The sequence below is a fragment of the Wyeomyia smithii genome, chromosome 2 (assembly GCF_029784165.1).
Source record: "Wyeomyia smithii strain HCP4-BCI-WySm-NY-G18 chromosome 2, ASM2978416v1, whole genome shotgun sequence".
NCBI lineage: Eukaryota > Metazoa > Arthropoda > Insecta > Diptera > Culicidae > Wyeomyia > Wyeomyia smithii.
The window spans coordinates 68,593,947-68,620,048 of NC_073695.1; the positions used below are offsets into that span (position 1 = coordinate 68,593,947).

At 36.1% G+C, this 26,102-nt stretch overlaps 1 protein-coding gene across 1 annotated transcript in view; it reads left to right on the top strand.

Annotated features, from left to right (window-relative positions):
• Positions 1-26,102, top strand: part of LOC129725269 (uncharacterized) — a 624,604-nt gene that overhangs the window by 502,798 nt on the left and 95,704 nt on the right. Inside the window, exon 9 of the mRNA XM_055680865.1 lies at positions 23,548-23,616. Coding sequence (XP_055536840.1) covers positions 23,548-23,616 — 69 coding nt within the window. The remainder of the gene's footprint in view (positions 1-23,547; positions 23,617-26,102) is intronic.

A 26,102-nucleotide genomic window follows, 5' to 3' on the forward strand; every position in this document is an offset into this window, starting at 1 on the left:
CGCTTAACATTCGAAAATGGATCAAGTTTTAGATGTACGCGGCTCTTGTTTTTGGCTTATCACTATTCCCGACGATGGGGGTTGTTTATTTGGGGCAATTGTTAATCAGATTTATGGAATTACACCTAAACATTCGCTATTCAAGCTGTATAGCCAGCAGGTAAGGGAAGCAGCCGTGTCTGAAATTCGGATGAATCTACCCTACTATTATGACCACGTCGCCTCTTATGCGGAAGAGTTGGTATTCTCCGGAAACTCCACTGCGGAAAAGGTGGAACAATACCTTAATAAGCTGCAGACTACTTGATTTAGAGGAGGTGCCGAATCTATAAGCGCTCTGGCAAATTATTTTAAGGTGGTTTTCGTCGTACACCAGGACCATTCCAAGATCGAGTTTGCTCCGGCGAGTTTCGAAAATGGTTCGTTTCCTCGGCATAATTTGTTCTATCGTGGGCACGGATCGGTAAAAAATCATTACGATAGCGTTCTCTGCATTCGGCTTGCTGGGTCAACGGCGGAAGACCATGATTTGCAAACGTTTCAATTACCCAACCTTTCTTCTGAAATACAGGTGAAAGTATTTGGTAATGGACATACGGCACTCTTGCATTCGATAGCACATCAATTGACGCACACTGTTCCTTCCGATCATGCAATCCATCTTCTCCGTTGCTTAGTCGATGACGAGGTAGTAAATCAACCTCCATTTCACTCTGCCTATGATGTTACCGGTTTGTTACCTTGGGATGTTCCCTGCCCCACATCGCATCAAATAAGAAGTCATGAAGAAAGCGGTGTAGTGACGCTTGTAGTGCTGTCGGCCGCACTTAACATTACTATTTTCCAACATAGTTTGCGTCATGGTAGTCTTCGGTATGACCCGTCTTCGGCAGCTTCGAGATTGACCATCCACATTTTTGAAGATTCCCATTCGTCAGGTTTCGTGTATGGCAGTATTTTGTCCATGAGCTGTACACCATCACGCTCGATTGTATCTCGTCGTTATCAACCGGATCCAATGATGATTGCATCGAAGATTGCTAGAAAACAACACACCGACTCACAGCTTACGGAGTATCCAACGGTTTCAATCGATCCACAACAAGGACTCCGTTTTGCATCCTTAAATGTTCGTGGTTGCCGGACTTTGGACAAACGGGAAGCAATAGATTAACTGTTGATTTCACATCGTGTGCATGTCGCTGCATTACAGGAAGTAAACTTGGAATGCCAATTCGTTTCTACTGCTAACTTTTTGTGGCATATGGGCGGACCAACGAATAACAAAAAAAAGGGGGCTTGCTATTTTGATTCGCCACGAACTCAATGCGACTCTACAGAAAAGTACTTCTCTGGGACCAACATTCAACATGCTGAAGTATTATACCAGGTTATAGTTCACCTTTATTATTATTTTTTTCTGGTTTTTAATTTATTTTTTCTTACAGTTGGGTACAGCTTTCCTAAAATTGGATATAATAAACGTACATGGATCCAGTCACGGTGCTGACAGATTCTTCAGCAAGCTTGGTAATATTGTAAGGTATTTGAAAGACACGGATCGTCTTCTTCTAGTAGGCGATTTCAATAGCCATTTGTCATGCTCCGGATTGGACTCATTTGAAGCTCAACTTATAGGGAAATACGCCGGTCATAATCATTTCAATGAAAATGGTTTACAAATGAAATTTTTCCTTGGTATTCTCGTGTTGGCTGTACGCTCTACGCAACTAAACTCTAATGAGAGCTTTAGGTGGACATGGTCTAATGGAACACGTCATAGCCAAGTGGATCATTTGCTTACGTCGCTACGATCTAAACTATTTCTCCGACGCTTACAATGCGTGTTGCCCAAGACTATTTCCACTGATCACAAGTTGCTTCTGTGTAACGTTGTGGAGAGCCATCATATCACGACTACTGCTATTCGCTCGAATTCAGCCCTGCCAAACACCTACATGCGGTCACACTTTAATGTAGATCCATCGCTTCTGCTGATACTTGGCAGTTCCTCAAGAAAAAGGTGCTCGAATCCGCAAAGGTTGTCCTTGAGAAGAAATCGTCTGTTCGGTCTACCACGGCTTGCCGTAAAGCTTTTGCTGATGTAAAAAAAAATTTCATTCTGGGTTAACCGTTCTGTACACCCCAAATGGACTCATAAGCTACGTGAGGCCCGGGAAAACCTGCGTAGAAAGATTCGCGACCATGAAGAAAGTGAAATCGAAATTTTCTTCCGTAATCTTCGACAATATCCAACCGGAGAGCGGATAAATCAAACTTTTCAGTATCTGAGAAGATTCAGTAGAAAAAAGAGATCCTCTAAACATATATCCTCTAATATTCGTCTGGCCGATTGGGTTATGGATGACAGAGACCCTTTACTCATTCCTGAGCTACTCTTGGAGCCATCAGAACAAGCTTTACCATCACCACGCTGGGAGAAATAAAAGATATTGTAGCTGGCATGAGCAATGGGAAGACACCAGGTAGCGATTCACTTTATGCTGAGTTCTTTAAGTATTGCGATAGCACCACTATTGACGAGCTACACCAGCTCTTGGTTAAGGTATGGGAAGAGAACCAAATTCCATCTGATTGGAAACAAGTCCTTGTTGTTCCAATTCCTAAAATAAAAAATCCCAAATCAATAGGTGATTATCGGAGGATATGTTTGAGTTCTACTGCATATAAAATATACGCTAGTTGGATATTAAAAAAACTTCAAAGTCTGGTCCCCGCTATCGGCAGCCATCAAGCTGCTTTTCTGCCTGAGAGATCAACGATCGATCATCTCTTCGTTTCACAGCGCATCCTCCAAGAGCGATGGAATGGAGGGAAATCGACGCTATTAATATCCTTAGATATCGAGAAGGCGTTTGATTATGTCTCCTTAGAATCACTGCCGGCTATACTGAAGGGTAATAGTTTTACTTTTGCCAATACATTATGGGTATTCATGTTTTCATTACTGTAGGTAAAGGGGTTTCAACACCGTTTATTAACCGGATATTGCAATGTCTGGGGGGAGAGGAGCAGCGAGTTCTATGGAAGGGAAAGCTGACCAAAGTATTTCGACGCCGTAAGGGGATCAAACAAGGCTGCCCTTTGTCTCCCTTTATTTTTAATTTGGTTATGGAGGCAGTGTTGGAATCTGTGGCAGATGAGGTGTCCACTCTAAGGCTGAACCAAGACCTCAATATTACGCTTCTGATTATCTTAGCTTTTGCCGACGACTTAATTATAATCGCAGAGACTAAGGAAGATTTAAGATTCCTTAAAAAGTTGGACGAGATATACGATATAGACGAGTCTGACTGTAGCGATTGGGGTATTTGTATTCTCTATTTTATAATTTATAAAACAAGAAAAAATATTTTCCCTTTTTTAGAAACGGACCCAGATGAACCTCGTCAATTTTGAAAGGGTTGCAAAGATGTGCTTTCAACCTTATGTAATTCGCTTCAGTATGTTATTTTTGTTGTAATGTAATGTTAATCAAGTCAACTTTCCTCTTTAACTATATCTGTTGATTTTCTTCCAGAACCCGTATTCTAGGACGATTGTCCCTCCTCGACACAGGCAGTCACTTTCACATATGTATATTTTATGTTTCTAGCGCATGGAGTAATCTGTTTTTATATATAAAGATAATATCTGATTCGAATCCCATTTTAGAGAGCGATTCCGATGCCACTCTGCACGAGTTATGAATTAGTTTAGATAGTTTTCTATGTGTTTTGTTATAATTATTGTTTGTTTTGTTGTAATTATTTAATTGATTATATGTAGCAATAAATGAAAATTGTAAATAATAGTGAAACATATCCTCTTCTGTATGTGCTCCCGCAATAAGAATATTTTTAAATATTAATCTTAATCTTTTGTCCTTGGCATTCATCCAAAGCCTAAACTAGTTTTTGGATATAGGTGAAGCATGCTCACAAAGGTCTCTTAAGTCGCAGGAGATTCACATTCCTGCACAGCTTCACTCCCAAAGAAATTTAACAGTCCCCGATGTAGCCTGCGGAGTACAGATCCACACTAATCGCTATCGGGAGTTCAGAAGCAGCGAAATCTGTTTAGACCCCAAACATTGAATGCGATAAAAACATAAACTCCTTCATAAAGAAAGATGCCAATCAATGAAACCAGCACGCCTATGCACGACTACGAGAGCCGAAACCGTGTATGACCCCCTATTTAACAACGAGCACCCCTTGGGTGTGTTCACCAGTAAGCGTTTTTAACAGTCCCACCCCGCCTCGACTCAATAGCCCGCAACACCGCGACGCTAATCCTACGAGATCCTCACATCACTCTCCACGCACAATGTAGTGGCCATCCGAACCTCGTCCACTCGAATCGCCGGTTTTCCTGGGAGGTGTTCGCATTCTTTCACCAGAAAAGTGACCTGCATGCTACACTGCTGTCACTTTAACGCCCACTAATGCAATCTCCATCTCATCGGTGCACAGCCGGAAAACCCATCCACAACAACGCCGCTGTGCAGATGAGGACAGTCATCAAAAATGCCGCCACCGGGCCTGTAGCAGAATGCCGGTTGTCCATCCAGGAACCATCAAGCACAAGTCCTCTCCTGTTCTCGTCAACCTCGTACTTAAAACAGGATGAGTCCAACACACATCAAGCAACAAGCAAAAAGAACATGTCGGGTCAAACAGTTTTTGTTTTTGTTGAACTATATCAAACACATGTTTACGTTTACCAAACGTCCACCAAACGTTCAACATCAATGTCAATGACAAACGTCATTTCATATCCTAAACCCTCGAAGCAAAAGATTTCCGAGTGGAAATCCATAAAAACCAGAGGGGATTCACTGCTGTCAAATTTCATATATGTGTGCGTTATCGCAGATCAACTCTGGTCCATGACGTTTGTTGGTCCATGATGTTTTTAACTATGAGCAACAATGGGGGAAAATCACTACACAACACATTCATGAAAGTTTTCCGCGGTTTCTCGAGTTTTGATAAAAAAAACGTTCCAATTCTATTATATTTCACATCGATCAATTTCATGACCAAAAAGAACAAAAACCAAAACAAACGCCATGTTGCCGAATATGTTGGTTACACGATGTTTGACAGGTAGATCCCCCCTGATAAAAACCAAGTAAAAATAAAGTAATAACTTTTATCAAGTTTGGTAGAAACCAATAGAATAACAGTGCTTGTGCAGGCTCAAGACTGAACAAGCTCGACAATACTTGGCAATACTTTACTAGCTTACTTTTTGGAAAATTATCGAAAAAAATTTGTTTTGAAAACAAATCCAAAGTGGGTAGAATTAACCCGCGTCTTGGTATTGTTAATTTTTCATGTTAATAGAAAAGAAAACTTTCGCTTCAAGGCCCACCAATCCCGCCAGACCAGAGGTGCCAACACTACAGCTTCATTCCCCTCCCCACATGTAAAAACTAATATCACCAATACTAATACTGCTACTTATCTTATTCTCCTCGCCAGGAGAGTCATGGTGTTGGAAAAACCACGGAAGGTTTTAGCGCCGACACCAACACTAATACTAACGCCACAAAGAGGCCGTGAAGCGGACTCCTCTAATATTCAAACCTTCATGTAAACCTCCATTTGTACCTCTCAGGTATGCCTTCCTTTACACCGGCAACCTGACTCAAAATAATCAAAGCGCACTCGACTCCAACCACTTCACTTCCCGAAAACAAGGTAAATTCTACACAGAAAAAGAGGTTTCACAGCGATGAACTTGAAACACAATGCACTCTTCGCAAGAACGTTAAGAAAGTAAAAATAGTAATAGAAATTCAATTTCTAAAACTCTTTATTTGTAATTCGCCCTAAATAAACTGGAATCAACAAGGAATACCCTCGACTACACTATCACACGAATTTCACAATTTTTTGCACTATGCACCACAATTTAACGCGATTATTACGCTTCTTCAGTCCTTCAATCCTTCCGCCTCCCAATCATAACATCATTTATGATAAACAAGTTATAAAAAGTTTTATACACAAAGTTCACTCATAGAATAATTTTCAATATAACTTTTTCCTGGATTTTATGTTAATTTTTGTCTTCTACATAATTATTAGCCAAACAGAAATACATGTTTTTCGAACATTTGATCCAGCTATTGTTCGAAATAAAAAAAATTTTTAACCATTAACGGTTTTTCAAAGGTTAGTTTAACTTTAAATTACTTATTCGTACGCAAAAATACGCAGATAACTATTTGATATTCTGAAAGCCCGTCTATTCTACTTCCAAAAGAATATGAAATAATTTTTCTAATAGAGCATTTTCGGTTGTTACGATGAAAAAATTCTTTGGCATGTAAATTCGTACTTTATTAAATAACTTTGTAACGCACAAAAATCGTACAATTTTGTAGAAGGTAATAAAAATATAGAAAATCATGGAAAAGAGTAATAATGAGAAATATGAATTTTTAGTCACAGTTTAACACATGGCGTCATATAAAGCGAACCAATACTAAATTTTTCGAGTATATTCTTCGTTGTCTTCTTCACTGTCTAGTTCAAAGTGAATAAGATGAGTTTTGGAATCTTCTAATAATTCTTCCGTGTTAAGTTTCATACGAAGGAGGAGAGCCGAGCAGTGTAGACGTGTTTTGGTGCTGTTGCAGTGCGAGAAAGGAGAATAAATTGCACCGATTAGCAGTGGCCATCGCTAATACTGGAGGTTGGATTTCCGGAGCATTTCAAGCGGATTATCATCGAAGGAGCTGAATATAGCGGAGCTGTGAGGAGACGCAGAAGTTTTCGATATTGTCGGTTATTGGCAAAGTCAAGGCGATTAGTGGCGGTTTTTGTTGAAAGGTTGTGGGGTTGTGAAGTGAAGTGTGTAATTTCGCCTTGATCTATACGGGGCTGGTGGATGAAAGGTTGAAGGTTGAAAGTGGTTTTGAGCGGGATTGTATGTGATAAGAATTGAAGTGGGAATAAGGTATCTTAAATCTAGCCATCTTGTGAGCTGCGTGAGTAAGAGCTGTAAAAAAATAAGAAGGCTAGCATAGTGTGCGTGCAAAAAATCAGTGCGAAGTAGGGAGTGCGACTCGATAGTGTGGGAAAAATAAATTAAATGCGCTCCAATTCTGCAAAAAAAAGAGCGCACACACTGGTGTTTTTTTATTTTAGGTCTCATTGAGGTTGGACCGGTGCGCTTGATTTCTGCAAGGTTCACACAGAGATCTGTGATGGTAAGCTCGTATGTATAAAGGTGGTGAGAGCGAAGTATATACATTTGCACTGTATATTCATACGCTGAATCTGGAGGAGAGATTTGGAGAGTAAAATAGAAGCGGCAGCGGTGACATACATTGACACGAAGATTGTAGAACAAATAACGGCGTTGAATACGCTGATGTATTGGTGAACAACCCAAAATATTACTGAATCAAGTCCAATACATATATTGTACCTTTTTTTCTATTTCGCTGTACTTATTTAACACAATCTTATCGAAATCTCATTGCACTTTTTAAATTAAAACACATTCACATATATATCCGTTTTCTTACGTTAGACTACTGACATACTGAGGCGTCAAATTAAGCGAAGCGTTGAGCGTTTGAGAAGCGGAATAAACAGAAGCGTTGAGTGAAGCTTCCTATGACATACTGGAGCGAGCGATGCAAATGCGTTGTGTTGTCATATTCCTAGATTCCAGCAGCGGTTTCGTTTAAAGGAAATATGAATTCTTCCATTGAAGATTTGTTTGCTGCTTCAAGCACAGTAAATCACGTTTTTAGTAAACATAGAGATTTTTTTATGAAGTAAAATAATATTTCTGAAGTCAGTTGCGCTACAGACGTAGTAAAAAATATAAGAAATTATTCTAAATTTTAAACCCGCTGACCCCAAGTAACGTTCAACTAGTTTATGATATCTGTTCAGTATGTTAGGCATGCAATATCAATAAAAAATACCAGTGTTATTTTCCTGACGACCTGAAAATTTTTCCCGATATTTTCTATATTTAAGACCAAAATAAAACGAATAAAAAGCACCTGGCGATATCAGGTTTAGTCTGAACATGGTATTACTGCACTAACATTTTTTATACATTTTAACATTTTGTTAACCGAAAATGTATTCTATTTGCTTTTTTTCAATTACCAAACCAAAACGAAGCAAATGTAAAGCACCTCGCGATGAAGATTTTGTCTGAACAAGGTATTACCGCGTAAGTATACGCGCGTCAAAACACTACTCGTTCTGTTTCGCCGCCTCTACCGACGCGTCGTTGCCGCTTGAGTATGACCGGTTTGAGCGTTTCATATAGACGTTCGAAGAAGTAGCTCGGAAGCTTTTGCGACGCTTCTTGCTTCGCTTCATTTGACGCCTCAGTATGTCAATAGCCTTACAAATATATATTTAAAAAAAAATAAGATTCAACGCATCAAAATATCAGAAGGTTAAATTAAAAATGTCACAGGTCATAAGCGAGAAGAGAAAACCTAATATGGAATTACAGGGTAACGCATCGCTGGTGGAAACACTTATAAGGCAATGTGAACAATTTAATGAACACATGAGATGCGCAAGTTTGAGCGATTTAGAGTTTCGAGTACTATTAACAGAATTTATCAATATTGAACAAGTACTTTTTAAAGAGAGATGGGGAGAAAATTGGGTCGAGAGACGTAACCTTATCGTCACGGCGGAGGGAGACGTTATGGATATAATCATCTCCACGGTGGAAATGTTCAATGTACAAATCCGAACTCACCACTGTGACGATGGTGAAATACATATAATAGCGCCAAAGGGAGGAAGTAACACGCACACCACTGTAGACATCTTTTATGAGATCCAACGTGGTGTTGGGATATTCAAAAGCATAGATTACTGCGATGTAGAAAGAGAATGCAATACAAGAGGCGAAGCGCAAAGACATAGAGTGGCAGACTTACAAACGGGTTTGAAAGACGAAGCTGTTATTGAGCAAAATCATTTCAAATCGCCTGGAAATACGCGAAAATTTAATCGACCATTTTTGATTTGAATGAAACTTTGCACACGTATTTGGCTTAGCAAACTGAGCATTTTTCACAGGTGGAGAGACTTTTTACACCCATGAGCTACATTCTAAAAGGGCGTATGCCGTTTGGCATAGGTTTTATTCGAAGCATTGTAGCCCAGAAACCGTTGGTTGTATAGAAAAACTGTCTGAGAATGAGTTGTAGGGAATTAAAAATGCATCATAAAAAAAATATACATTGTACAAAAAAAAATTTTTTGATAAAAAAAATTAAAAATAAACATTAAATTTCAATTTAAAAAAGAGGGTTGAATATTTTTTTTTATTAAAGAAACTTGACGTTAATACGCAACTTCCAAAAGAAACTCCAGGGTGAAGAAATGAAAAATATTTTTTTATGGTAGATTGATTTTTTATGAAAATTCTAATTCAAACATTTTTCAAAATATTTGTATTCTGATGGTTTTAAAAGATGCAGAGAGTTATTTTGAATCAAAAAGCTCTTGGTAGTTAACATTCTAAAGGCATCGGTTTTCGAGTTATTTCTAATTTAAGCTCGAAAAATTATAATTATTTAGGAAAATACATTTTTTTTTAATTTGTCCATGGTTCTCCAGCAAAAACCATACGTTCATTGGAATGCTTGATTAAAAATATACAATTCGTTCTTTGACAACAAAACGATTGGGCGAATGGTTCTCAAGAAAAGAGTTAAATGTTCTAAGTGATATAAATATATATAATCAAATATCATCAAATCAAATATTTATTTTCGAGTTTTATTATCTTAGGAACATATTTTTTTATGACATAGATACTTTACAGAGCTAGTTTCACCTTATATTTTATATACATCATAAGTAAATGATTCGTCATCTTTTGAAAACAGCTTCGTTTGTATCTTATTTTTTTAAATCGGAACAAAAGAGTAATACTTTTATGTGGCAGCTATTATTTTAGATTTTTTGAAAATATTGCTCCATTATGTTACACCTTGTTCATATTCTTCATATGATACCCACCTAAATGACATTTTGGATGAATTTTTATTACTTTTCTGATGAGACCAATTATACAATTCTTTTGCGCTTGTAATGTGATAGTCATGTTCTTTAGCTAAACTTGCATTTCCTGCCATTCGTTTCAATATGCCACCAATTGCATCGCATGGGCCTTTAACATGAGAAGTCGCAAAAAATGCCACTCTGCATCGACGTTATATTTTGTTTTGAACTTGCAAAGTTTTTTCTATTTTTATATTGTGAGGCAGCTCCATCAGACATTAATATCGCTTTTTTCAACCCTATTGTTGTTTTCAAAAAACTCATTAATTTGGCAATGAACACCTGAACCGCAACAGTATCATGAGGGAGTACTTCCGATATTATGATGAAGCTGATATTCTTAAGTGTTCCAGATTCTGAATAGTAAACAACGAAGGGATGAATGGTGGCTTGACTATCATTCCAATAACTACATGAATCACAAATTGATAAAGACGTATTGAAATGAGCTTGACTGTTCAATATTTTTAATTTTGCAATAACGTTTTCGTTTCATTTGCGTAAGCTTGATGAGCACCGATGATCAGGAAAGGGTTTACAGCATTTGGGCTTGGTGTATTCCATTTTCACTTTATTCATCTTCACAAAATGCAAACTGTTACTAACACATCTGGAGAAGTGCAATCGTATTTATATACGAAACAGATATTATAGGTAACCCAGTAGTTATTGGTTGCGTACTTCACAAACAGTTATTATTAGTAAACAAGTAGATAGTGTTGCACGACAAACATATTTTTTTATAAAACATTCGGCAAGGGGGAACGTGTAGGTAGGATAAGGTACAGCGCTTGAGTTATTTATCCAATCATTTTGTTGTCAAGGAATGAATTTTATATTTTTGATCAAGCATTCCAATGAACATATGGTTTTTGCTGGAGAACCACGACAAAATAAGAAAAACGTGTATTTTCCTAAATATTAATAATTTTTCGAGCTTAAATTAAAAATAACTCGAAAACCGATGCATTTAGAATGTTAACTACCAAGAGCTTTTTGGTTCAAAATGACTCTCTGCATCTTTTGAAATCATCAGAATACAAATATTTTGAAAAATGTTTAAATTAGAATTTTTATAATAAAAATTTTCTACCATAAAAAAATTATTTTTCATTTCTCCATCCTGGACATTCTTTTAAAAGTTGCGTATTAACGTCAAGTTTCTTTAATAAAAAAATATAAAAAATATTCAACTCTTTTTTTTTAAATTGAAATTTAATGTTTATTTTTAATTTTTTTGGTCAAAAAAAACTTTTTTTGTACAGTGTATATTTTTTTATGGTGCATTTTCAATTCCCTACAACTCATTCTCAGATAGTTTTTCTATACATCCAACGGTTTCTGAGCTACAATGCTTCTAATAAAACCTATGCCAAAAGGTATACGCCCTTTTAGAATGTAACTCATGGGTGTAAAAAATCTCTCCACCTGTGGAAAATGCTCAGTTTGCTAAGCCAAATACGTGTGCAAAGTTTCATTCAAATCAAAAACGGTCGATATTCGAGCATAGGTCATTTGGCGCGATCTTGCTCTATTGGTAACAATTCAACCTTTTGTTGGGTGAACGATTATAATTTACCAATAAGATTAAAAGTAAAGAAAATGGAAAAAGATGGGAATTGTCTAATAAGAGCTTTGATTGACCAATTGAATATAAACAACAACAATATAAATGAATGCATTACAGATAGTAATATTAAAGATTTTAGAAATTTAATTGCTGATTACGTGATGGAAAACAGAGAAAAATTTGAACCTTTTCTTATTGAAAGTTTGGTTCAGGGGGGTTTTGAAAGATTTGTTTCACAAATAAGGAAAATGGGGATTTGGTTGGGTTACGAAACCTTGGTAGCAGTATCCGAAATATTTAATACGGTTATAATAGTCCACCAAGAAGATAATCCATCAATTAGGATTGGAAACGATATAAATTCTGTAAACAAGGCATTGAGAGTATTTTATACTGGAGGGGAAAACAAAAACCATTATGATAGCATAATACAGTTGTACGACCGAGAAGGAGAAGACGAGATGAACAGAACTCAACAATTAAATATAGAAACTGAAAATATAATAACAGAAAAAAACAATAATGATTCAAAAAAAAATAGTTGATAGCACAGAAAAAACGAATAACCAAACAATAACGGAAGTTATACAATCTAACAAAAGTACTAAGATAAACAAACTCAACCCAAGAGGAAGTAAATATGAAGAAGAGAGAGTTGATAACATGATTGTGATAAATATAAATTGGATAAAAATAGGTTCCCTAAACGTGAGAGGATGTAGAAAAAAGGAAAAAAGAGATGAAATTGATGAGATACTATCATACTACAAAGTGGACATAGCAGCTCTCCAAGTGGTGAATATAGAAGGAACGGAAGTAGAAACGAAAAAATATATTTGAAAGTTAGCGAGTAAAGGGAAAAACAAATTGAGAGGTTTAGCAATTCTAGTCAGAAAAGACTCAGACATTGAAGTGGTCGAGTCAATTGAATTAGGAAATTCAATAATATCATCCAAGATAAAAAGAGCAGGTGAAGAAGAAATGATATTAATTAATGTACATGGACCAAACAAAAAATCAGGTAATTTTTTCAGCAGGTTAAGCGAACTAATTGGAAAGGAGCATATCAGGAAAAAGGCTTTAATAATAGGTGATTGGAATGCTCAAATAGGCAAAGAATTGGTAAATGAACAGGAAAAAAATTATGTAGGGAATAAACTGGGATTCGAAACAAGTAATGAAAATGGAGAATTCTTAGTATTTCTACAGTTAAACAAATTCATAAATCTATCATCGAAAAAAGATGTAAACACTGACGTCACATGGAAGAGTGGAGAGAGAGAAAGTCAGATAGATCACGTAATAAAACCAGCCGATGGAGGAATCAGAGTAAGATTTATAAAAGAATATGAAACTAGGATCAGTACCGACCACAAATTATTGGTCATGGCAGTCAAACCACAAAAGAAAACAGATAATAAAAGAAATAACAAATCAAATATGGTCTTGGAGGCATCAGCCCTGAAAATTGACAAATTAAAGGAAAAATATCATACCGAGTTGAAAAACATTGATATGAATATTATTACCGAGTCGGGAAGTATAGAGGAAGCATATAATAAGGTAGCAACAAAAATGAAAACAGCAGCCATAAGAGTCTTGAAGTCCACAAAACCACCACTAACTCCAAGGAGAAAGAAGGCTCTTAATAAATTAACAACTGCAATATGAACAGTAAATAAGCACCCAGACATGCAGATATACAAATGGAGACTGCAAAACAGAAAAGAGGAATTCGAGCAGGTTGTCAAAGAACACAGAGAAGAAGAAATAAGGGAGTTTTTCAGAAACATTAAGGATAAAAATGTGGAAATGAGAATACAAAAATCATACAAATTCCTAAGGCAGTTTGTTAAGCGAAAAAAAATTGGAAGAACGAACATACCAATGAAATCGTGGAACCAGATACTGAAAACCAGTGAAGGACCGATCATACAACTTCTGGAGGCACAGGATACATGTCCAATGACAAAACCTCCGACGGTAGAGGAAATGGAATCGATTCTGAAATATTTATGTAACGGAAAATCACCAGGAGCGGATGGAGTTAGAATGGAATATTTAAAATACTCTGATAAAGAAACAAAGATACAATTAACAAAATTGTGGCAAAGGGTGTGGAAAGAAAAAGAAATGCCCCAGGAAATGATCAAATCAGTACAAACACCAATCCCAAAAAAGAATAAACCAAAAATTCCAGATGATTACAGGAGGATAAGTCTTTGTAATGTGGGATATAAACCTTACGCCAAATGGCTGAAAGAAAGACTGAGAGATTTTGCAGGGGATCCAGATTTGCATCAGGCAGCCTTCACACAAGGACGTGCAACGGAAGATCATATATTTGTTACCAAAAGAATACTTGAGGAATTCTGGAACGGGGGTGAAAAACTTTATGTTGCAGCACTAGATATAAGAAAAGCCTTCGACAATATTAATATAGAAATGTTAAAGTCGATATTAAATGAAACGAAAGTTCCAACCCACATAATAGACAGAGTGTTGTAATGTGTGATAGAAGACAGAACCAGAGTCAAATGGATAGACCAAATGTCAGAGGAGACTATAAAAAGGAAGGGTATTAAACAAGGTTGTCCTTTATCACCGTACCTATTTAATTTAATTATGCAAAGAGTATTGGAGAAGGTATGCAAAAAAGTTCCAGAGGTGAACATGATAAATATAGGTATACTGAAACCCCTCACTCATACTGGCTTTGCGGATGACTTATTAGTAATTACGGAGAAAAATGAGGTTCTAGAGCGAATCATGAAAGCTATAGAAGAGTATCTTTCGGAAGTGGGGTTGGAAATCAACCACGATAAGACACAAATCATGATTCGAGACCCTATTGGCCATAAAAAAGAGGAAGAGATAGAATTAAATGCTAGAAGGTATAAGATATGTGAGGGGTTAAAATACCTCGGAATCAGCTTAACCAGGACACTAGAGAGACCGGCAACAATAAGAACACGATGTATAAATGCGGTGAAAGCGGCAAAATTGGTGATAGAATTCTGTAAAAAATATAAGCCATCATGGGACATAGGCCGACCATGATAATAATAATAGCGCCAGCCATTCTATACGGAACAAAAGTCGCAACGCTAACTGAAAGAAGCAGACTGCAGCTAGGCAAATATGAGAAGCAAATTGTAAGAGAAATATGGAAAAATTGCAGAAAAGGAAAAACAAAAAAATTAAATATAAGGAAAGAGTTATCAGGGAGAACAATAAACAAAAGAGTTAGGGTTGGTAGAATTAGCTATTATGGTCATATTAGAAGAAGGGTAGAGGGACATCCATTGTGTTTAGCATATAAATTCAAACGTAAGAAGAGAAAAGAAGGAAGGCCTTGTTTTACTTGGAAAGATTCACTAAACCAAGACTTGCAAAGGTATATCAATACAACAGCAGAAGATTGGGAGGAGCTAATAAGAGATAAAAATAAACTAAAGAAAAAAGCAGAAGAAATATACCAGTATGGTTTATATAGGGTGTGGAAGAAGTGTATGTAAAATTGTGTTAGCGTGTCGAATAATCATAGCAACTGTCGAGCGTACAGCTGTGACGTCATACCGCAAATGTTGTTCATTATTCTTATGGAGATAATGCATAGTTTTTTATGTTTTGACTTATTTTACAAATAATTTTAAAAAATCATTTCCAGAATAGTCTAGGGGAAAGCTCTGTTCACGCTCTGATTATTTTCGTTGAATTTTGATATCAATTAGTTGTTTTTTTTTTTGCGATGAACAACGTACTTCAACCGTAAAATGATCCTATTTTTTTCGAAATTGCATAAATATACCCATTCGATAATAACCACCAACTGATTCTCGGATATGTATAACGAATGTTTAAAACAATTTCAGAATATGTTGACATTATGTTTTTTTATTCAATTAATGAAATGCTGAATCTTTTTTTTGTTTTTGCATATGTTTTACACGGATATTGATTCTGGTAGTAACATATTTTCTTACAATTTTGTCCGGCATTTTAGGGAATCGTTTTTTGAGCACTTTTACAGTTCGGGTACGTACATTTGTTGGATTTCGAAAACCAATTTCGTCCAATTCAGCTCCCATGTTGTGCAATGCGCCAAAATGTTTTTCCAGTTTATTAGCGTCTTCCATCCAAACATCTGATGGTTTCACTAACCCACCGAAGGAAAGATCTTTTACGTAGTTCGGGTTTTTTTCCATTGTTTGTTAAGTCTTCGAGTTCATGCGTATAACTTCCTAAAGTAGGATACTCTTTCAGCAAACTTCTTGCCATATACCCGAAAGCATATTGTCTGCCATCCATTTTTTCAGTCGATTCCTTAGTATTCCGATTTCCCAGTTCAACATCTTCATCAGAATCTTCAGCACTGTTAGAGAGTACATATCTCTGTTTTTTCAGACCTTGCTTCCTAAAAAGCGTAGCCATTATAAAGACCTCACCAAGAACTGAACATTGTGTGTTCTGATTCCTCTTCAACTGATGGTTTAGCGTTTTTCCCAAAAGTATCAACCGCAAACGATTAAGGGCCTGTAAAGCTGACGGATGATCGTGCGTGCCACCATTCAAGCGAATCAGCGAAAACATGTTTTCAATGTAGTCTTGATTAAGCTTGTATGTCATTATAAACGATATGTCGTAATCGGCTTTTATATCTATAAATAATTTCTTGAGGGATGTTATAGAAACTAATATGGCTTTCTGAAAGGTCTAAAATAAACGTAAAATTGTAAATACGATAATTTTATATGAAAAAAAAAAAACCTGCAAATGACTCGCTGCAGGCAAACAATGCTTAGTCAATGTTCTCATGTTGGTCATAAGTTCAGCCATAGCATCTAATTTTTCATTTTGAAAATTCAAATCCAAACCGTAGCATTTTTTTGTAGGTATTGACTGATTGATAACGTGAGAGTTCATGACATCAAACCAAGCATCAATAATATCGATGACTTCCGCGAGTAAGAGGGCTTCTTTGTACTGGCCAAAATGACGTCGTAAATTAACAGCTGTGGTGTGGCTCAAAAGCTCTGCAGCCTTACGGACATTTTGTCGTTCTGCTCCGCTCACGGTGATGTGCTTCGTTGAAAACTTGAACAAAGAGTTGAACTCAATGTGCTTTGATTCGCATACCTTTTTAGAGTGGATTGCTCAATGTAGTAGCCTTTTTTATCAACTGCTCAAGAAATTGTTTAGTAATTAGGTTTCCTGTACGTATATGTAAAAATACGTGTTAACCAAAAAAACTAGTTGAATTCATCTATAAGTGTAAAAAGTACCTTTGTAAAGGAATCCGTGATCAAGGAGCCAATTTCTAATTAATTTGAGCAAGTGAGGAGCGTCGGGGAAGAAATATACATCGCGATTAGTCACAGGATGCTTCATTGCCGTTTTTTCTACTGTATAGTCGATTTCGGCTTCTTTCCATACTTTTATGTTACCTCCACCGCAGTCATGAACATTGGCCACAACCGTAAAATTCATATCGTGAAATCGTTTGATAATGTCTCCTAAAATGTATTTGGACATATTGCAATCGAAATCTGCATACACCGCTTGCTTCCAAGGCGAAAATAATCCACGAGGTACAACAACTTGAAATTCCTTATGAGGCCCGATAACTTCATCGTTTCTTTTGTCATATTCCACCGTACCGTTGACGAACATTTCATTGTATCCTAACACAACTACTCGCTCCCGTGCGGTCATTTGCTTTCCAACGATCTTAAGGAAATCAAAAATCTCCGTCAAAATACCTTTCCTCATCTGTATGCATGATGCCCATTCACGAAGGCTTCGCAAACATGGTAATGGGATCTTCAAATCGGTCTTCACGATCTCATATGCGGGTTGGCTGTGGTATCTGTCCAGTTTAATGTAAAACATATTAATGTATGCACCAAAACACTTATCTTAGTATAAAAAAATCTAAAGTTAGTGAACTGCTTTTGTGTCATGAACCAATCAGGATTAATGTTTTGTGTCATGTCTGTGTAAAAATGAATTACGCGAAAAATAAGCGAAAATGCCATTGCAATTTCTTCAGAAGTCCAGATAACCTTTTTCTGTTCGCCTAAAATCAGTTTAGTCTGGTTTTCAGTGAAAATCTTGAGTAGTTCGGAACGCACACGTCGTTTGATTCGTTCTTCCGGTAATGTGAATAGGTTTTCTTGAGCTTTTCGAAGATCATCTAAAGCTTGATATAGATCTTTGATCTGTTTGTTTGTCTGAAGCTCACGTTTCTGATAGGCTGATGTTATCGAATGGATCTGGGCATCTTTTTCACGAAGCTGCACAGCCATAAGTGTTATTTAAGAAAACTTGTATGGTCTTTTGGTACCTACCTACCTTCGCACTCAATTCTCGAATATTACGTTGAAGGTTAGCGATAGTTGCACGAAGCTCTGTAATTATATTTTCGTTCTTCTGATCTCTACACATAATCATTTGGACATTGCCAATCGATTTCATGCTCTCGATAACATCGTCGATGACCGGACGATTACTCTGCAGATTTGTTTTATTCAATGCTTCTACCTCGGGGATACTTTGCCACGGCATTTCAGTATCAGATGCATGGGTTCTGCTACAAGGCGTTAACTGTTCGAAGGTCTGCAACGATCCTCCACTCATTGCACCCGAAGTCGCAGTGAAATGCGAAACGCAATCCGAATCAGAATTTCTCCCGATACTTGGTATTTCTTGATCATTTAAAGTAGAGCCTGTTTCGTGCATTTTCAGAAGTTCCCTCACAAGTTCTTTTTGAGTGTTTCGTTTAAAACGAATTTCTCGGTCTGATGGTTCCATCGAATAGATGGGACAGCTAGAGTTTTACTGTTTCAACAGGATGATTTATTCTTCATTTTGTCAGTACGTACCTGTTTTTACCAATTTTCTTCGAGCATCGTCACGATAGATGTTTTCAAAATCAAGCGGCTGGAAATGTTTCGAGCATATAAAGAGGTCCTTCGTATCTGTTTTAACGGCACAAAATTTCATCCATTGTTTCCGTATAGTCTGTTCTTTCGGAAAACAATGTAAGCTGGTACCTTTTCCAGCACGGTAGGCAGTAAGGCCACAACAGGAGACTGCGCACTTGGGCATTCCGAAATACTTTAAGTTTTAGCAGCTGAATATTCAAATTTATCATTCACTACACCACAGCAACGCAGGAAAACGAAGTATTTCATGTAAAAGTTACTTAAAAGTTAGTTTTTTGTATTTAACTTTTGTTAGTTACATTTTACAAGAAAACGTTGTTGTAAAGAAGCATTTGGGCATACAATGAAATACTCTGTAACTCTGTTCCCAATGAAGATAGAAATTTTGTTTGTTCAACAAAGTTTCATATTTTTGCACGTTCTAAAACTTTGCCGAATAAACCATTCCTCTATCTCTCAAAACAAAAAAGTTAGTATTTTTGATATATGAAAACCTACAGTGACATATGCTCGCCGTACTCTAAAATGGGTGGATTGGGACAAATGGAACCTAAAGAAGTTTATAGTACTTCAGCTTAACTTCAAGGAAAAGTATTGACATCATGATTCCACTTGCCCCTTTTTAACCTATACGTTCTTGAAGTTATCGAAAAAATAAGCTAAAATATGATATAACTTTGTAAGTAAAAGTCCTGGAGATATATGGTCTTCGGCAAAAATGTGTGTTTTGTATGCTCTAACAATTCCTCCGAACCACATTTTCGTGTAGAATGCAACTAACAAAAGTTAAGTACAAAAAACTAACTTTTGAATAAGTTCCATGTAGTGTACTTTATAACTTTGCACCGAAAAGAGATAGGATTTTCATTTGTTCAACAAAGTTTCATATTTTTGAATTTTCTACAACTTTGCTGATAAAACTATTCTTCTATCTCTTCACACAAAAAAGCTAATTTTTTTATTTTAAGTATAGTACACTTTTCATATTTTTTGACAATTTGCAATTATGCGGGTCATTCATACAAACAATTGCTCCGAAGACACTATTAAGCTAGGATGAAGTTGAAAGGTGCTATGGAATTAAGTTCCACTTTTTGCCTTATTGGACCACTGTGCATTGGTATGAGGTAGCACCTTTCCTAGCAACGGTAGTGTATATAAAATCATAGCAGTTTTACACATGTACCAATACAACTATGATACCACTGCCACACCCTATATAGACCATACTGGAAATATACAACATGAAAGAAAGTGAAATTTCTGATGGAATGGAAGACGAAGAGGATTCATAAACAAAATTAAGAAGAGGAAAAAATAAAAACGGTTCATATATGGAGAAATATTTCGAAGGGTCTTTCTGCACGATAGGAAAAAATTGCTTTAACTAGATCATCAATAAACTAAAACAAAAAAAATTAAAAAAAAAGCTAATCACGAAAATCGATGGGGCAGATTGGACCCTTTTGAGGTGTTTTTCTGGATATAAGAGTAAAAACATGTATGTAGAAATATAAGGGCATCTTCAGCGGTGGTCCAAATCGTTGTTTTGTTCTATTTTTTTGGAACAAACTCAAATTCACTGCTGCACCGGTGGTGTAAATTTTGTTTTATACCAGATCTAAATTGAAAAAAATTGAAACTGGTATACGTTTCGGTCTATTTTTGTCACTTTTTGGAACAAGGAATAGATCGTTCTAAAACCCTTTGTACGCTACCAATAGGTGGGTAAAATGTCATATTTTAATTGAATACCTCATTTCTAGCTATTTCCATATAAGCATTTCGCTAGTGTTGGGGAATAAACAAAACAAAGATTTTTTATGACAATTCACAATTCGTTTTTGTGGCTTTTCTGAAGAAGAAAATGAACAGGTTTGTCGTTTTTGGCTTCAAAGAAACCGACCAGCAAAATGGGGAATTCTGGAAGACCATAACCGTAGGCTCAACTACTTGGTTTGCAACCATCAGCCACCAGGATGACAAATATGTTGGCTATTCGCCTTAATTGTATCGGGACTAGAGGAGAACTTAAGAGGCCAGAAAAATGTTCCTCGAAGACACTGAACTGAAAACGTTCAAAATGCTGGGGTGACATTGAGCATTTTGTTTCGAGCAACTCGAACAAAACTAAATGATCGCTGGGGAGCGTTATGTTTCGATTTTCGTATTTTTTGACTTTGCGGGTTAGATGAGCCGCAGGACAAATGACAATGACTGCTCCTTTTAAGCTTGAAGCATAACTGGCAGTATGTGACCTACTCGAAAATAGCGAAAGTTGTTCAAATCAAGCTGCGCAATGCCATCCAATATCCAATATGAGACGAAAACGGAAGATGAACACCTACGCGATCAAATATTTTTCGCTATCCTCCGAAACCCTACTTGTAGCAGGAATTTTCGATCATACCAATCCATCCTGAGAAATGTCACTAACGCTCGGGTCAAACCGTCAAATCCACAAAATCTTGTGGATATGAAGTGTCTTGCCAAAGTAATCGCTTAATGTGCGTAAAAATTATCGAATTTCCGTTTGGTAAATATTGAGTGTTTTTTATTATAACAAGTCTCATTAACTGATAGCATGGGGTATTGAATTGTTGACAGTGTGACAGATGTCAGCGGTTTAAAACAACAAGATATACAACACCGGTGCGGAGAACGAAAAGTTGGTCTATATTAGCTGGTTCTATTCAGGTTTCGCTGGTGTAAATCTAGTATAAAGTTGTTTCAAAAATAGACCACCGCTGAAGATGCCCTAAGTAATGAGAGACTAGTAATGGAAGAAAGTACGTGTCTTTGTATGAATGTAAGTATGAATATATGCATAAATGAGTAAGTGTAAGTGTAAATGTAAAATGAAGGAAGCAAAAGTCGGATAAAGAAAAAAAAATTATGCAAATATAGTTTAGAAATCAAGAAGCATTAGAAAAGGAGAAAAAAAAATTAGTAACATAAAACAAAAAGATAAATAATCTATATAAGTAAAAATAAATAATAAAAATATTAAAAAGTTACAAAATTAAAAACAAAAAATTATTAAAAAAAAACTACGAAAAAAGTGGATAAAAAACAAGATATTAATGAAAACAAAAAAAAATTACAAAAAAAAGCAATAAACATGATAAAACTAAACATAAAATAAAAAATAATAATAATAATAATAAAATAAAAACTATACTAATACGAAAAAATAAATATAATTTTAATTAAGAAAAAACAATATCAAAAAAAGGAGAGAGGGAAAAGAACACGGAAAAAATTCTTTTTTTTTAGGATGGGCGTCGGAAAGCAGGACAGACAGAAGTCAAGAGGAAAAAAAAACAAAAAAAAAACATGCGGAAAAAGGGAAATGAGAACCAGGATGTTATAGGTAAAGATGCGGAACTTTAAAGGTACATTTTCAAAAAGGTAAATTGATAAATGAAAACTTGTTTTTAATTTACATTCATTTTTATATATACAAGGGAGGGAAAGCACCAGGGTATCATATAAGTGAAGACTGGATGATGGAGTGGATGCTAACCGGATTCCTTAAGGTCTAAACAAATATGACGCGCCCTTCTGATTAACAAACCATCAGGTGGGTTAAAGCTGGTGCAGCGAAATTGATTATTGCATGATGGGATCCTAATGCTGGAAGGAGATTCTCAAGTTCCTGGAATGCGTGCAAGTGTTTCTGCTTGCAGGTCCACCTAACCCTTTTTGGCCCTTCAAAACAGCTTTAGTGTGAAATTCATTCAATAATCAAATTTGGATCTACTGTAAGTCTACCCACATACATTGGTAATGCCTTGAACTGATGGGGGCTTCAATATGCATATACATACATACATAATTCTTCCGTGTTAAGTCTTGGTCAGCCTTCATTACCATTGGGTCTAAAGAAACTTTGTTCGTCTTATTTCTCCCGCGACTTATCAAAATTATCTGCAGTTTATTTATATATCTATTACGACATTCACTCAAAAAAAAAAATCCGGAAACTTCATAAACTCTCCTAAGAAAATTCGAAACAACCAACGAAGAAGACAACAAAGATGACGTCATGTGTGGAACTGAATATATCAAATAATTTTCTGCGCATTTTTGCGTACGAATAAGTAATTGAAAGTTGAACTGACCCTTGAAAAACTGTTTATAGTCGAATAACTTTTCTATGTTGAACTATAGCTATATTAAATGTTCAGCAAAAATATGTATTTCTGTTTGGGAAATAATTTTGTAGATGGTATAAAATACGTAGAATATCCAGGAGAAAAATTATATTAAAAGTTAAGATTTGAGTGAGCTTTGTAAATAAAACATTTTAAATCTTTTTTCACATGAGACATAGTAATTCGACACCTTGGACAAAGTTGCTAGCAGAAATATTTGCCATAACTTTCTCAAAGACTAGTTGTCTATCTCATTGTTCCAAAAAAATAAAATTTTCATATCACTTCTAGGTGAAACAATCACCAAATCGTCCATTCTGAAAGAAGCGTAATAAAATAAATAGAAACTTTTCCAAATATCACTAAAATCGAATCTGAGGACGCTATTAATTTAGAGCACGAAATTCGCAAAATAACTGTGCTGTGAAAGAAACTATGGGTTTCTATGACTTAAGTTGTAAGTACAAAATTTAAAAAAATCCCCAATTAAATTTCATCAATCATATTTAAAACGCTTGATCACCTCAAGGTAATCATTGAAGCTGAAATACAGATAATGGTGTGTCATTACAGCGAAAGGTCGTTCTAGAGAACTGTGATAGTGAAGGATTGCAGTTTGATGTGAATTTTATGGGACTTTTACTATTATCGTTAGAGAGAGATTTCTTGCTCTATGGAAGGAATAGCTATCAGCTGATAGCTGTTTTAAAGAAACAGCTATCACTCAGTTTACGATGAAAAACATGCCTCAACTGTCCGAAATCTCAAACTCTTTTTTTTTTTTCTAATTTTAATTACAGGTTGTACGTGCTGCAAGCCCAGCGTTACTTCGTGTAATTGCGCTCGGAGCATTTTGTATATATTGTACGGTAAGTGATCAGCACAATCCTTATCAACGCACAACCGGTTGATCAAAATAGTATAACAGAGTGATGTCTCAATTTGTTTTTATTTATCAATTATAAATGAAAGAAAAAAATGTGTTGCGAAGATTCGTCACACAACCAGTATTAAACTGAACGTACCAAATCAGCACAATTTTACCCATTTGTGCTAACGCATTTTTCATCCGTTAAGCCAGGATTGATGAAGCTTTTATGGCATGACAAATACGCCACTTAGCAATGATTCAGTTGAGGGTTTCATTGCACAGATGGTCCATTTCCATCTCAGGCTGTGGACACGATAAACTTCGTTTTCGTTCGTAAGCGACGTCGAGCGCTAAAGACCTTACATTAAATCTGTTTTTTCATCCTTCAGAATGAAGTCCTTAAAGATCCAACGCACATGCCTTCGTCTGAAGGAAAGTATGAAAATGAAGCAACCATGAAATCCAAAACGAGCAAAACACAACAAAAAAGCTGAATTATACTGAATCCTTTGATCAATTTCCTATCAAGTTCATAACAACTAAGTTGGAAGGATATTTATAGCAGATCAGTTTACCCATCGAGCTTATCGAATCAACTCTTTTAGTTTGGTTATCGAACCGCCTCTCTAGCGAATTGGAGACAAAGTACTGCTAGTGCACAAAAAGTGTAAACTCTATAGTAGCACGTGCACGAAAGTTTCTCCATTGGCGAAAATTTTCTGTTTATATTTTGCAGGTCACGCGATGGAAGCTCAGTAATCCCAGGCCGAAAAACTATCGTTTAATTTGTACTGTACTGTTACGAAAAACATTTCAGCAAATTAATTATAACGAGTTATCAGGCTTAACTGCAACAAATTTAGCATAAAATTAACTTGGTAATGAAAAAAATATGCCCTATTTTTGGATCGCTCCTGCACGGCACGTTAGACTCTTGCCAGTTCAGTGGAAACTGGTTGCAACCACGGAAGTAACTGGTCCCGGTTCAACTTCTGCCACAATGGAATTAAAACTTTACCGTTTTCCACTCCGTTCGAGGAAGCTTCTTCCATCAGAATACTGCCCTTTCCTTGTGCTTCTTAGATGCGTTTTTCCTTTCTCCGGAATGATTGGTCCAAGTTCGAAAACTGACGTTGAACAAAGTTTTACATGCGGTGTGTGAGGTATTTGCTGCGGTAGTCAACGACCGACAACGGTACAACGGTAAACTTCATTTGATAAACTGCATCTCCGGAAAGATGACTGACAGTTCGCAAAAGTTAGCTAGGTTGTTCTCATGTCATCAGCTGGTAAGGGAAATTTTCGAAGCAAACCGCAGCAGCCTGTAATTGTTCGTAATCTAAAGTTTAAATGGGACTAAGTGAAAATCTTCGGCATCAAATCAAAATAACATTTGTTTACATGTTTAGCCCTCGTGATCATTCGCTATCTAGAAATTTAAGCGTGGTAAGTCGTTCTTTGGAACTTTTCCGTAGCTTATTCCTCCTATTTTTGCTGGCCGTTTTCTACCATTTTTAAATTTCCGTTTCACTTTTGTACCAATAACAGCTTCAAAAAATATTCCAATCTTAAAGTAATATCGATTCAAATTTTCGGTTCAGAAAAATAAAGAAAAGATAACAATTTTAGTGAAATATCTAATGAATGAACATTATTTAAGGAACATTAACTCACAGAGAGGTAAGTAAGCAGAGACACAACAATCAACTTTGTCGATGAAACCACATTGATGAATTGAATTTCTTCAGAAATGGCTTATAGGACAATTTTATGATTGATGACAAAAGAAATGTCACTGCCTTATACAGTTCAAATAAATCAAATTTTTCGAAGACGCGATGAATCTGACTCATAGCTGAAGCGAGAGTTTTGTGTTTTTGTTTTTGTGTCCTGGGCAAGAAAGCGACCCCATCCCCGTAAAAGGGGGAGGATCATGTGAAGACAAATTGTTGTTGTATCTTTGAGTATCGCTTGAACTCTTGCTTGATAGTACATTAAACTGATTTCAAATAAGGTACTCTTGAGTTGAGATTAACCTATTTCAGTATTATAGAGGAATTTAGGCGAAATTTTCTAATTGCTGACACTTCACGTGGATCAGACATTTTGCCTCAATATAAGACATAATTTGACTACCACACTTAGACATTAGCGGATCCATTAATGCTGTACATACTTGATATTATTTTGTTTTGTGAAATATATTTAAACCATACCAAAACTGTTTTCGTAGAATCACCATGTTGAGCTCAGTTTTGTACGATTGAAAATCTGTTTTTTATTTTCAAGATGGGTAAGAAAATTACTACTATGTGGACAAATTCCTAGAATGTTGATATTTGGCCTTAAAACAAAATGGCGTCGAAAAAAAAAATCTAAGATTTCTGATTGCTCATAAATCCAAAATCGCGCCATTGTTGCTCCTTAAGAAGCAATGTATCCAAGCTTCATGAAATGTGTTTTTGGATTAAAATACATCAAAAA